The 12103-nt window shown below is 43.3% G+C and overlaps 1 protein-coding gene across 1 annotated transcript in view; it reads right to left on the bottom strand.

Moving 5' to 3' along the window:
* galnt2 (UDP-N-acetyl-alpha-D-galactosamine:polypeptide N-acetylgalactosaminyltransferase 2) overlaps positions 1-11830 on the bottom strand; it is a 46819-nt gene extending 34989 nt beyond the window's left edge. Inside the window, exon 1 of the mRNA XM_053864312.1 lies at positions 11388-11830. Coding sequence (XP_053720287.1) covers positions 11388-11483 — 96 coding nt within the window. The 5' untranslated portion in view covers positions 11484-11830. The remainder of the gene's footprint in view (positions 1-11387) is intronic.
* Between the last annotated feature and the right edge of the window lie 273 nt (positions 11831-12103).

Raw genomic sequence — 12103 nt, 5'->3', positions numbered from 1 at the left:
GAGCTCCCTTTTCACACTTGCTGTTTCTTTACCCCCCAGTTTCCTCAGAACCGTTTCCTCCCCGGCCTGCAATTTGTTGTTACACAACATAAGACATAAATGATAGCACCTGGTCTGATGGGTCTGGGTTTATCCTGCGTCAGTCCAGATTACGTCAACGGTGTGGCGTTGTAGAGAAAGCTTTCCTTTTTCAGCTTCTATTACATTTGCAGAACACCTTTTTCTTTTTCTTTCAAATCACATGTCAACACACAAAGATGGATTTACCTCAAACTATCTCAAATGGCTTCGTAATTCACCAGATCTCAGTCCAATAGAACCTCTGGGACACATTGGACCTGAAGACTGGAATCAACAATGTCCAACTATGTGATAACTATGCCAACATCCCAGAGGGAAATCACACCATAGCATTCAAACACTTCCATCAAACAACACCACAAAGAGTTGAGGTAGTTCTGAAGATGGGATGTTGTCCAACGTAAAATGTGTAAGGGGATAGTGTATCTCAGTAGCAGTTCCCTTTGTTAGCAAGGTTCTATAGCAAGTGAAGCAATACTTTCTTCGAACAGTTCATAAGAAGTGTAGATTAGAGTGAAGTAAGAGGGAGCAGATGAGGAAAGTGATTTATCTGTTCTGAAGAGTGATGGGTGTATGGGACGAAAAAGATTTGACTATACAAAGCACTCGCGCACAGAAGTGAATGACGTAGTGACAATTAACGGAGAAGAGTAAACTGTTATGAATTCAAGAAAAAAGTGAGAACAACTACAGATAATTCATAGACGTGCTGCAGCGTAAACTACAGATACATTCATGGTGCTCTGAAGCTACGCATGAGCGGCTAGAAACATAAAACATGCCGTTCATGTTTAACTTGAGGGTTGAACTGAAAAAAAACATCATACCTCACAATTATCTTAAATGCTTGTTTCCCTTCCACATAATGACCCTCAAAGAATCTCGTCACCATGGCGATTTCTTTAACAGCACTTCACTTGGAAAGAGGCCCACGGACACTATATTTACTCCGGCAGCATAGATGTATTTAAAACCATCATGCTCGGGCTGCATCATGCAGGAGAACATTCAAAAATGACTTCACGAGGAGAGGCTCCCATTTTAACATTTAGTCAGTTGCACAATTATTAATATCCGTTCATACATTTTCATGTAGCTCAGTAACTGTTAGTAATTAGGGTGTGTTATAGAGTGAATCCATTTTAACGCAATATATAAATAGGCTGAACAGCTTGAAAATCAGTGCTATATAGCTGTATAAAATTATACAAATGCACTAATGAATTTGTAAATTTATGGTAATACATATTCCCTAAAGTGAAGAATAAGCAAATGATGAATAATACTGTACAAATGTAATGATAATAAATGACTTGGTGGACTGAAACTTTTGTGAGGCCGCATCAAATCAGACAATGGGAGACAGATTAATGTTAAAAGTAGGTCACTGAGTTACACAAACTCTGACCTCTATTGGGGTTATCCTGACCAGATGTACTGCGCTAAAAGCATCCTCACCGCACCCCCCACCCTCTTCGGAATCATTGTATTCCACAGCCTGGACAACAATAGTTCAAACTACAGAATAGATTGAATAGATAAAAAAAAAACCCATTTCATTACCATTTAATAGGGCCGAAGCATGAGCCACATAATGTGTAAGATGTAAAGGAGTACGGCAAAAAAAATAAAAGCTCTTGGTTCATCCGCTTCCTTCTAAAGTAACAACTCTAACTATCGTTAGCTCAGGCACAATAAAAATTCCAGAATTCAAAAGCCACCACAAAGCCTCCAAGTTGTATTAGGCCCAGAGAGCCGACTCAGCAGTTCCACTTCCTCAAATCCATTTAAACCCATTTCAACATACAGTAAACGGAGCTGATTCATTCCAGAAATTGACCAATAGTGTAACGGACAGGAGGGATCGTTTGAAGCAGTGAGTGTTTGTGTGTTGCAACCCAATTGTGCAAACATAAGCCACATTTCAGGCCTGTTAAGGGAATTGGAGTGTTTAAACTGCAGTCTAGGAACAGGATGGCCAGCAAAACTTCTAAAACTTAGAGGAATGATTTTTAGAAGATTTTCAAAAGCAAATCAATACTCAATTTCACACACACTGACCTACCTGAGAGCTGGAATAATCGTTAGCTGCAGCAAAAGTGCATTTCAGTGCTCTGATTAGATGGAGCGAGCGCTGGGGGTTTGCCCAAAAACTATTTTTATATTTATCGCATGGCCGTGCTTGAAGAAGGGTATTTTCATTTTCACAGTCGGATGATGATTCACTCAGTCGGGAATGTGCTGGTTCATGCAAGCCAAATTGAAGACCTTTTTCATTTAAAAAGGAGGAAGAAATCAATTGGTAGGTAATCACAATTGAAATTGTGTCCTTGTACGGAATTAATGAGATGAAAAAGGATAAAGTAACTTCCCTTCAGGGAAGCGGTGACAGCACCCAGCTATCTGTTCTCTTTTACTAATCCAAATTCACGTTGTTGGAGAAGTAAACAGGCATTGACTTCAGTCTTCCCTGAAAACTCCATCGCTTCTCCAGGAACATTGAACTGTTCAGAGGTTAACTGAGAGCATCTCTCCTCCTCCCAGTGTAACATGCGCGGAGCAGCTCACAGTCATGAACGCATCAAGACTAGATAACCAACCCGCCCGAAGTAGCCTTTCTACTTTGAGTTTCTCCCAACCCTATCTGAACTGAGATCCTGTTCTTTCAGTCACTTTCCAGGGCTCATCGGCAACATGGGGCGGCAACATTTTGTTGACCTCAATATCTGCTTTTTGCCACTATTGTAGTCAAGCGACTTCGTCAAGACAGAAGACAAAACTGAATAGAGAGCACATTAGTCTTTTGCAATCATAAACTACAAAACACCATGTTGTAATGCGATAATTTCCTGCCATCCCCGAAGGTTTTATTGAAACATGTCCACCTAAACACCTACACCTGGACTTGCACCAAATCTGGTTGCAGTTCGCCTCAGCTCAGGACCACATCTCCATTGTTTTCTGAGTCACACACCCGGTTACTGACGTCATCAATCATTTACTATTCAACACAATCACACAAGAACTGCCACAACACAAGATCGTTTCACATCAGACCTCTTCTTACTGTCGTTGGATGTCTTTAATGTAGTCAATGTGCAGCTTTCACCCATGTGTATTCCTACTAGCTGGTGGACGTGAAAATCTTGAGTCAAATTACTAAGGAAAAGCTTTGAATTTGCGTCAGGAATGATATTTTACCAAAACTGGGCCGTAAGCTATCAGATAATATGTTCATTGACGGGCTGAAAGAAACCTGATATAAGGCTGTAAATTGCTTTTTGACATCACTTGGCGATGCCTGTTCTACAGTATCAGACTCAAGACCCCGTGTGCCACTGCTCCTCTAACAACTGTGGAGATAATTAAACAAGGAGAAAGTTGAAACTGACATTTAGAAAAGCTACGTGCACATGTCCCATTTAGCTTGTCGCAGGCATGGATTATGTTATTGATTTTTGCAAACTGATCGGCGGACATCCAAGATCTCCTTTTGAAACTTAAAGCTCTTTTCATATTGCAGCCTGAGGTGTGAGGGAGGAGAATAAAAGCCCTGCTTAGGTGTCTCAGCTAGTGACAGATGGAGTGGCGCACTGGCAGCAGACACCAAATACCACCGCCTTCTCTTCTCAAATGCAGTTTGTTTCTTTGGTTTCAGGATTGAAGAGTCAGTGGGACAACCAATCAGTGTGTTACTCTCAACCCATTTTGATCTGAAAGTGTCAGTCAAAAGACTGCAACTGAATGTGTTTTCTCTGATTAGTAGAGCTGTACTTTGAGGCGAGGTACGAAGGGGTGTACTTATTACTTCTGCATAGAAAAGATGCTCACCACAAACAACAGACTTCAGAGGACCGACTGACAGATGGATGATCAAATATAGTTTTCCCTTTTTTGGCTCTCAAGGACAAGTTTCCAGATGCTGCAGAGTAACAAACCATCTGGCAAGTCAGAATAATTAGATGTGATTATAACACTTCACATTTTCATGTTCCAGCAACAGAGTTGGAAAAAGATCATGCGGTGAGTGACATGACAAAAGCATGTGATTTTAGGCTGACAAGTTTGACTGCTAGAACGTCGACTTGAGTCGTCAGTGTGTGAGTCAGTAGCTATTTTTAAACACACTTAACCCAATCTTACTTTAATCTTCCAACAGCTTTCCACCTAACCGACTCATCACGCAGCCAGATACTGATTTCGGATAATGGTTTGTCAAGACCGGTCAACACAATCATGGTGCTTTTCACCAGTGGCCAGTGAAGGCAATGTAAAATCGTGTTGGTAGAGGGTCAAACCGACTTCGACATGCTCTTTTTAAGCCTTTGAAATACATGCGTGTGAGAGTGAACTAAAGCTCAGGGTGAAGCAGTGAAAAGCAGCTACTTCAAACAAATCATCATCTGAAATGAGAGCAGGAATGGGTCGTTTCAAGACTAAATTATTCCACATCAATCTTTTTTTGTCAAAGTAAGAGCTGACATGAGATTATACGACAATAATTCATTGTACAATTCTATAAGGAAAAAAAGTCTGTGAACATGACAAACAATTTTTAGTGCCTTTGGTCACCCAAATGTAATTTGACAGGATGAGCTGCCTGTGTCAGGAGTTCCATGTTTCTTGCATTTGATCACTTCCATATCAGAAGCAGTTTCATTCGTGAGAGACTCTCAGGCAGACACTTGACGAATAACCCCAAATACAGCCGCTTCTGCTACTTCAAGACAAATAAATCTTACCCAGTAGACAGACTTGATCCACAGGGCGGACTCCAACCGTGAGACCATCCTCCCTCAATGATCTTGCCAATTTATAAAACCCTGGGCTCATAAACACATAAGTGTGTCAACCTTTTTTGACTGTGAACTTGTGATAAACCTCTTCAGAGTTGAAGCAACTAAAGCGTGACTCCCAGGGATATACTGAAAAAATGGAAAGCACTTTGAGTGGCTCCTAAATTAAATGAGCAGCAGCAACAGCTGACGTCAAATTGGCATACGATCAAGAAGCTGGCAATGAAGTAATGGATACATTTTGGAGGTGAATTATACATACTACAATATTGAGATAAGGAGCAGACATTAGGGGTTCTAAGTAGTGACAACAATTAGCAATAATAAAGAGACTTTTTAGTGCAGCAAACTTGATTTTGAGATACTTGATTGTCAAACGGCACAATCAAATAACACAGAGAATGACCTTTCAAAGACACATTTATGTTGTGTGACATTTTCATTTTATACCCCTTCAACGTTTTACAGACGTTATCGCTCCACCAATCTTCACACTATACACACCATACTGAGATTACTGTTCGCAGATTCTCCCCTTAAATGCTGTTCAAGATAAACTTATTTTTCAACACCCTTTAAATATACAAACAACCAGGCATAGTTGCAGGGACTTTTTCTCACAATGCTTACTGGATTTCCACGGTGGGATTCAATGCAGTGTCCAAAATCCCCAATGCTAATCACCTGCTGTTCGCCCACATAATCTCCACACAGGGACCCAAAAACTCCCTGGCCATTTCTCTTCCCATCTTTCTTGGCAGTCCCATTATTCCCCATCTCCCTTCGCTGTGCATTCTCAATTGCTTACTGATGTTTAATTTTGTGACAATTAAAAGAGCGGGTGCCTTTGCACACTGCGCTAACACCACATCCAGAGAGTTTCACCACTTTTTAATTCACTTCCAGCTCGTTTATCTTTATTAACTGAGGCTTAATGTGCGGTGCAGTCAGAAAAGCCATTGTGTTTCAGCATCGCAGCACATACTTCCTCTCACCAGCGGAACGGCTTCTTACAAGTTGGCTAATTTAACTCACCCTTGTTAAAAAGTACTGAACAGTGTCAGGTTCACCACGAACCTTGGATCTTACCACTGGCAATAAAAGCACCCAAATTCAGGGAACTTCTTTTTTTTTTTTTAAGGTTAATGGGCATTTACTCTTGAATGTGCTGACCAGTAGCAATAAAAGAATAACAACATTCAGCTAGCTAAGCTTACTGATAGAAATGGTGTACATTAGGGAACACTGGTGTGTGGTTTGTTTGGTTTGACTGTTGGACAAGTTTAAATCTGTGGATAAAAAACTAAAATTTCAATGTGTGTGAGTCAGTTGGACGCACAATACAAATAAATGATGTTTTCATTCATGAGAATCATTGTTTAAATTAGTCAGATATAAATATATGTAATATATAATGCTCAAACAGCACAACAGTGCCTCCAATAATTAGCATTTGTGCAAATACCTCCTACCTTCAAAAGCACCTGCATCACAGATTCACAGCACAGATAAGCAAGGTGTACTTAGGAAACATTAACGCATGAGAACATTTCTCCCTGGATATGTCATTGGCTTGCTATCACAGTGTTGTTGCAGCAGCCACAGACTTTGCCGACTCGCACGTTTATTTCAGGCTGCAAAAACATTAGCAATGACGCCACTGACTAGTCGACAAGCGACTGATTTCAGTGTCCATTTTGGTCGACAATGTTGACCAGTCTTGACATCGCTGCTGACCGGGTAAACAATATATAAAGTGGACCCGTTTCCTTTGTGGAGAAGCAGCATTATTTTTTTGATTGGTTTGAGTCGTACAACCAACATGCAACGGCACTTTGTCATGTCAATGTTTCAACCTCAACCAGTGAATAATCAATAATGACAGCATCACTTGCATATTTTCACCACATAAAACAATCTTACTTTCATCATGTTATTATAAAACAGAACACCAAAAAGGTAATCAGGTGTATCGCTGACATGTTAGAAGAAAGGAAACCAACTTCAATGACCCGAAAGCACCTTTAAAAAAATGAACTGGTGACCACTATTAGATGTCTTACACTCGGCCCGTGTTGGCCTTGTAAAACCAGGGGGGAAATCCTAAACCAAATGGGGTGGTGGTTTGCCCATTGTGACCAGGGAGTGAGATCCCTCAATCACACACCTGAAAACATCTATTTGCAGAAGTCAATACAAATGTGCTGTAGATTCACTTGAGCCATTATCGATTCAAGGTTGCTTTGAAAGTGCATTTAGTCCATGGGTGTGATATTGAACGTACCTCCATTCTGAAATTACATTGTGTTTTGGCATTATTACTTTATTGAGCGTCAGCAACCTCCTGTGGTTTCAGACCCACACGTCTTTTGTGTTGACAACGGCTCCACTTCAGCATCGTGTAAATAATCATCAGTGAGCAAACACAGTGTGTGTGAGTGTGTGTACGGAGCCACCAGTGTCAGTGTCGTGTAAATGTCACATTGAGCGATCCATAAACACATGAGGATGTCAAGTCAACTAACTTTCTTCTACTTCAAATCAGGACTTTAAAGGAATCTTTCGTGCGCTCCCAAAGTCAGGATCTGTTCTTGATATCGGCTCATTTTTCATCCCTCCTTTCGTAATGAGACATTTTTATGCGCCAGTGTAAGTGTGTGAAGTTTTGTCTTGCGGCAGCCGTCAGCGTGGGCTGCTGTCAAGAATTCCCTTTGTTCGGCATGCCACAACAACAAATAACAGCAATTTTCTCAAATTATCTGTTACTACCATGTCAAGATCGGTGTAGCATCCGTAACGGCTTTAACTCTTAGACCACAGGCGAGCTAATTAGTCAGACCTTGGATTGGGGAAAAATATCTTACGTTAAAGGTGGGAGCCGCTGGAAATGCGGCTAAGACTGGTCTGTATGTGGCACTTCTGAAGCTATCGTTCATGGCTGCTTGGGAGAAACCAGACCTGCTGTTTGACCTGCAGAACTAGTGGGGAGCAATGGCTCCACTACTTTTACACTACTTTTATCAAGACAGGACTGTAACGCTAATGGTTACATTCCAGAAAAACACCCTTTATAGCTTACTGGTAAATTAGGAACAATTTTGTTTACCTGCATCCTCTTAATCATTTTTCGCACCAGCTCCACTGAAAACGCCGGAAAGCTACGCAGGAAAAGTGCCTGGCCTGTTGTCGGCTCTAACAACAATTAAGAAGGCGGCATGGCACATGCTCCGATGACGCTTGTGTGCTAATATTAGCATAAGGGCATAACAAATCGATCGCGGAAAGATATATTGGCGTGGAACGACAAGGCCGCTGAGCTTTTATTGCAAGTCAACACGGAACTGCGAATTGACAGAAATATGAGAAAGTGGCAAAGGAAGCCGTGTTGTTGCCTGCTTCATGCTCTATTGACACCCGTGTAGAATTTGAATTCTACAAGTCCTTGTTTGATTGTGGTTTGAGAAAATAAACAGCTCGATATATATAGAACTCGAACTTGTGTTTGTGAATGGCTTCACTGTAGCACATGCTTTAACCGTAATGTCCGCAGCACGTCCGCTTTCACAATAATCCTTTGCTGTTTATTATAATGCAAGAGCAGCTAAACATTTAGTGTTAATATTCATAATAAGCAGAACAGTTGTTCATGAATGTGCACAGCTACGTCCACTAGTATTACTGTGAGGTTCCAACTTTTAGGGAGGGCAACAAGGCAGGCGGAGCAGTGATGTCATTGGTTTCAAAAAGATGTGTACCTGTCAGTCTCCATGTGGAAGGGTTTTAAGAGACAACATTAAGCACAGACCCACCTATCAATGGCAAAAACGTGATGACCAATGGCAGGTTATCACAAGGCGGCCACATTGTTGTACAAAAGAAATTCTGAGTGAACAGATAGGACACATTAGATTGGCTGTCACATAAGCACAAAATTTTGTGCTGCCACCACAGGGTTTTGACAAAGATTTCAAATATGTCAGGGAATTGACAGCAGAACCAATAGCTTGCAGAGTTTCTTTGATCTTGAGGCAGTAAGATGGGTGAGAGTGACAAAACTGACAAGGCCAGTTAGAACTGAGTCACTCTCTTTACTTGGCCACTTGGAAGATGTCGTTGGCATGTATGCATGCCAACACGTTTGCATACATACACACACACACACACACATTCAACCGGATAGTTTTGCGAAGCACGTTTTTTTCCCCCCAAGAACAAATTCAACCTTTGTGTCATCTTAGCTAAACGTGTCAATATACACTAGCCGGTATCTTAAACACACTGAGTTAAGATTTGCAGCCGAAATACTGTTTGCCAAAAATCCAGTTGTAGATATTGTTGCTTTATCATGCACCGCTGCTCCTTCATCATGAAACCAACAGACGCTATCAGCCTAATGGAAAAGTAAAAGGATTTTCCAGAGAACAGTAAACACACAACGACAGATAGGACAAGAGATGGTGATAGCTGAACCGTGCACACACGCTATATTTAAATAGTTCAGCTAGGCCTTTCGGAGAGCGTTCTGTTCAAATAACCACCCATACAAAGTTCACTTCCTCCAATCCAGCAGGATACCCTCATGCTGCTGTCACCCTGCTGCAACTTTCTACACTCTTTATGACCACAGACATGTAACTGTGTATTCACTACACCCGGACATTCAGCTTTGGAGATCTTTACTCTCCATTGCAGGAAGGGCTGTTTTAAACCTGGTGCTCCCCGAGGCTCCACACAGTGCCGACGTCTCGCCATCTGTTGTCATTGTAGCGACTAGGACAATTAACATTTAATCTGCGGCGTCCTGTAGTGTGACTACGCCGGCTTACAGTCGACCTGCTAATTGTTCAGTAATTACATGCTTATACTGTAGCTCATGCCACGGAATTAAAGCGGTCTACTCCAGTGGCCAAACAATAGATTGAACCTTCTCAGAGTCTTATAATTATATTATAGCCATAATGATGGCGCTGCAGGACAAAAAATGAATTACTTTGGGATTAAGCTCTGCCATGGCAGTCTTTCAGGTGCATGTCTTATCATCTGCCTGCAACATCCAAGTCTATGCAAACATAAGCCCCTCATCTGGTGCTTGTTGAATATGTGAACTGATAAACCACCAAGAGACCGTGATGAGGGAAGTCATCCACAGATACCTGGGTCACACACAAACACCTCTTATTACAAAGGAAAGCTGGTGTGGACAAAATAGTGAGCGCTGTCTGCAGATTTTTTGTTTCAACTGTGTGACGGAGAAAGATCGCCAATGATGCAGCTGCTCCAACACGCATTGCTCAAGCAAGAGGCACACAGATTTTCCTATGAAGAAAGGATGGCATCGCAGGGAAGCCTGTCCTAAATCCTGCCAGTGACGACTGGAGAGCGACCAAACAGGAGCAGTTTGTTTGCACGATATGGTCTCTTAAGCACCGCCACCCCTCCCACATAGGACCTGGAAGTCCTGTCCACTGCAGCCGGAACAGGATGGGTGATGTGGCACAGACTTCAACACACGTCACACTCACTGTTTACACACAAGGATGACAGATGTTGTTTAACAAATACTAATTTGAAAGACTTCACGAGGACTTGTTGAATACTATTTAACTACGAAACGCAACATTTGGATGTTTCAGAGTGGATTAGCTTTGCTGATTTCACCACCTCATAACAAGCGCTTGTGCGGTTTTCCCCTCCAGCCACTAACATGGGAACATCTTCCATCCAATCCACCTCCTTATACAGTTAATGATTGACAGTTATAATCTCAATTTCCGAAACAAAAGTGGCAGTTGAAAAGCAAAACTTTGAACCCTGTAAACATTGTGGGTCGTGACATCAACGTTTATGAGCCAACTCGCTTGACGTGACTTGGTGGGCCAGATTGGGCCCCCGGGACTGGAGTTTGGCATATGTGATATGTAAGTCATGCAAATACTAGATTGCATCGAACGTATTGAGTAGTTTAAAAGCCCAGTGTATGCGGCTAAATGTGCCTCTCTGACTGAGCAATAACTACATGAGTCAGTAGAACCGCGTAGAAAACACGCCGCGCGCGAGCCGGCGTCCGTCCCCCACTTCCTGGTCCGTGGTGCTGACGTCCTCCCCAAAAGAATCCACCGGCCCTCGAGCAAAGCTCGCAGCCCCACACATTTCGCTGTATATGCATGTTGCCTGCTTCATCTCGCCCTCGCTATCGCTGACACCGAGGCGACTAAGACCCAGCACACCGGCAGGCGCTGCCACCGAGTCACAGCCGCTTCCCCTGCGGGAGGTCCGCGCACGCCGCCCGGCCGGAGCAGCCTTCCTGCTGCCCTTGTCCACACTCATCTCCAGCAAATCAATGCCTGTCCACTGATACAAGCAGGGCCTCTGTCTGAGCCCCCGCAGCATCGCTTCGGATCACCCAGGGCAGCGTGACGTTCACACAGCCCCGCCGTCGCTTTGTCCTGGAACTGAATCCGCTCAGACCGCGACATCCACCCGGAGCCGAAATAAAGCGGAAAATCTCACCTTTCGTCCCAGCGAGGTCCCCGAGTAGAAGTAGTACGCTATCCCCAGGACCCACAGCACGGCGAAGCACAACAATATCCTCGATTTCCTTCGCATGATGCTCTAGTTTGCTCGCCTGGTGTGTGCTTCGTGGCCGCTCGCCTGCTCGAGAAACAGCGGCTCGTCCTCGTCGAGGGTATCCGGCCAGAGCGCTTCGCCGCGCGGCTGCCAGACGCTTGGTCGCTCGGTCTGGGGGAGCAGGAAACAGCCAGCCAGCCTCAGCGGGGCGAGAGTGCAAAGGCTAACCGAGTCTAATCCAATCAAACATGGGTTCCAGCAGTTGTGGAGGAGGGCTGGGGCTTGGCAAGGTGGTGGAAAGGGGTGGGGGTAGCGCTCTGCAGGGATGATTGTTGTAAAAATTCAGTTAAGTGGCGGCGAGGAGCTCCGTCCTCTCCAGGCTACACTTCCACTGACTGCCGCGGAGCTCCGGAGGAGGCGCCAGAGACCGCGAGCCAAGGTCAGAGGGCAAGAGAATCGCACCGAGAGGAGCCCGGGCACGTTCATCTCACTATACGTGTACGACAATCACGATACTCTATTCAAGTCGAGAAACTCGAGCTGGTCCAGTATCAATAGCTGGACTTTTATTTAAACAGGATAAAAATGTAAAAGAAAATATAATCAATCTGTGGATTTTTGCTGAATGAATCCAAATCTTCCATGATTAAATTCTCATT

This window comes from Synchiropus splendidus, chromosome 5 (assembly GCF_027744825.2).
Source record: "Synchiropus splendidus isolate RoL2022-P1 chromosome 5, RoL_Sspl_1.0, whole genome shotgun sequence".
NCBI lineage: Eukaryota > Metazoa > Chordata > Actinopteri > Syngnathiformes > Callionymidae > Synchiropus > Synchiropus splendidus.
This window is presented reverse-complemented; position numbering and strand designations above follow the sequence as displayed.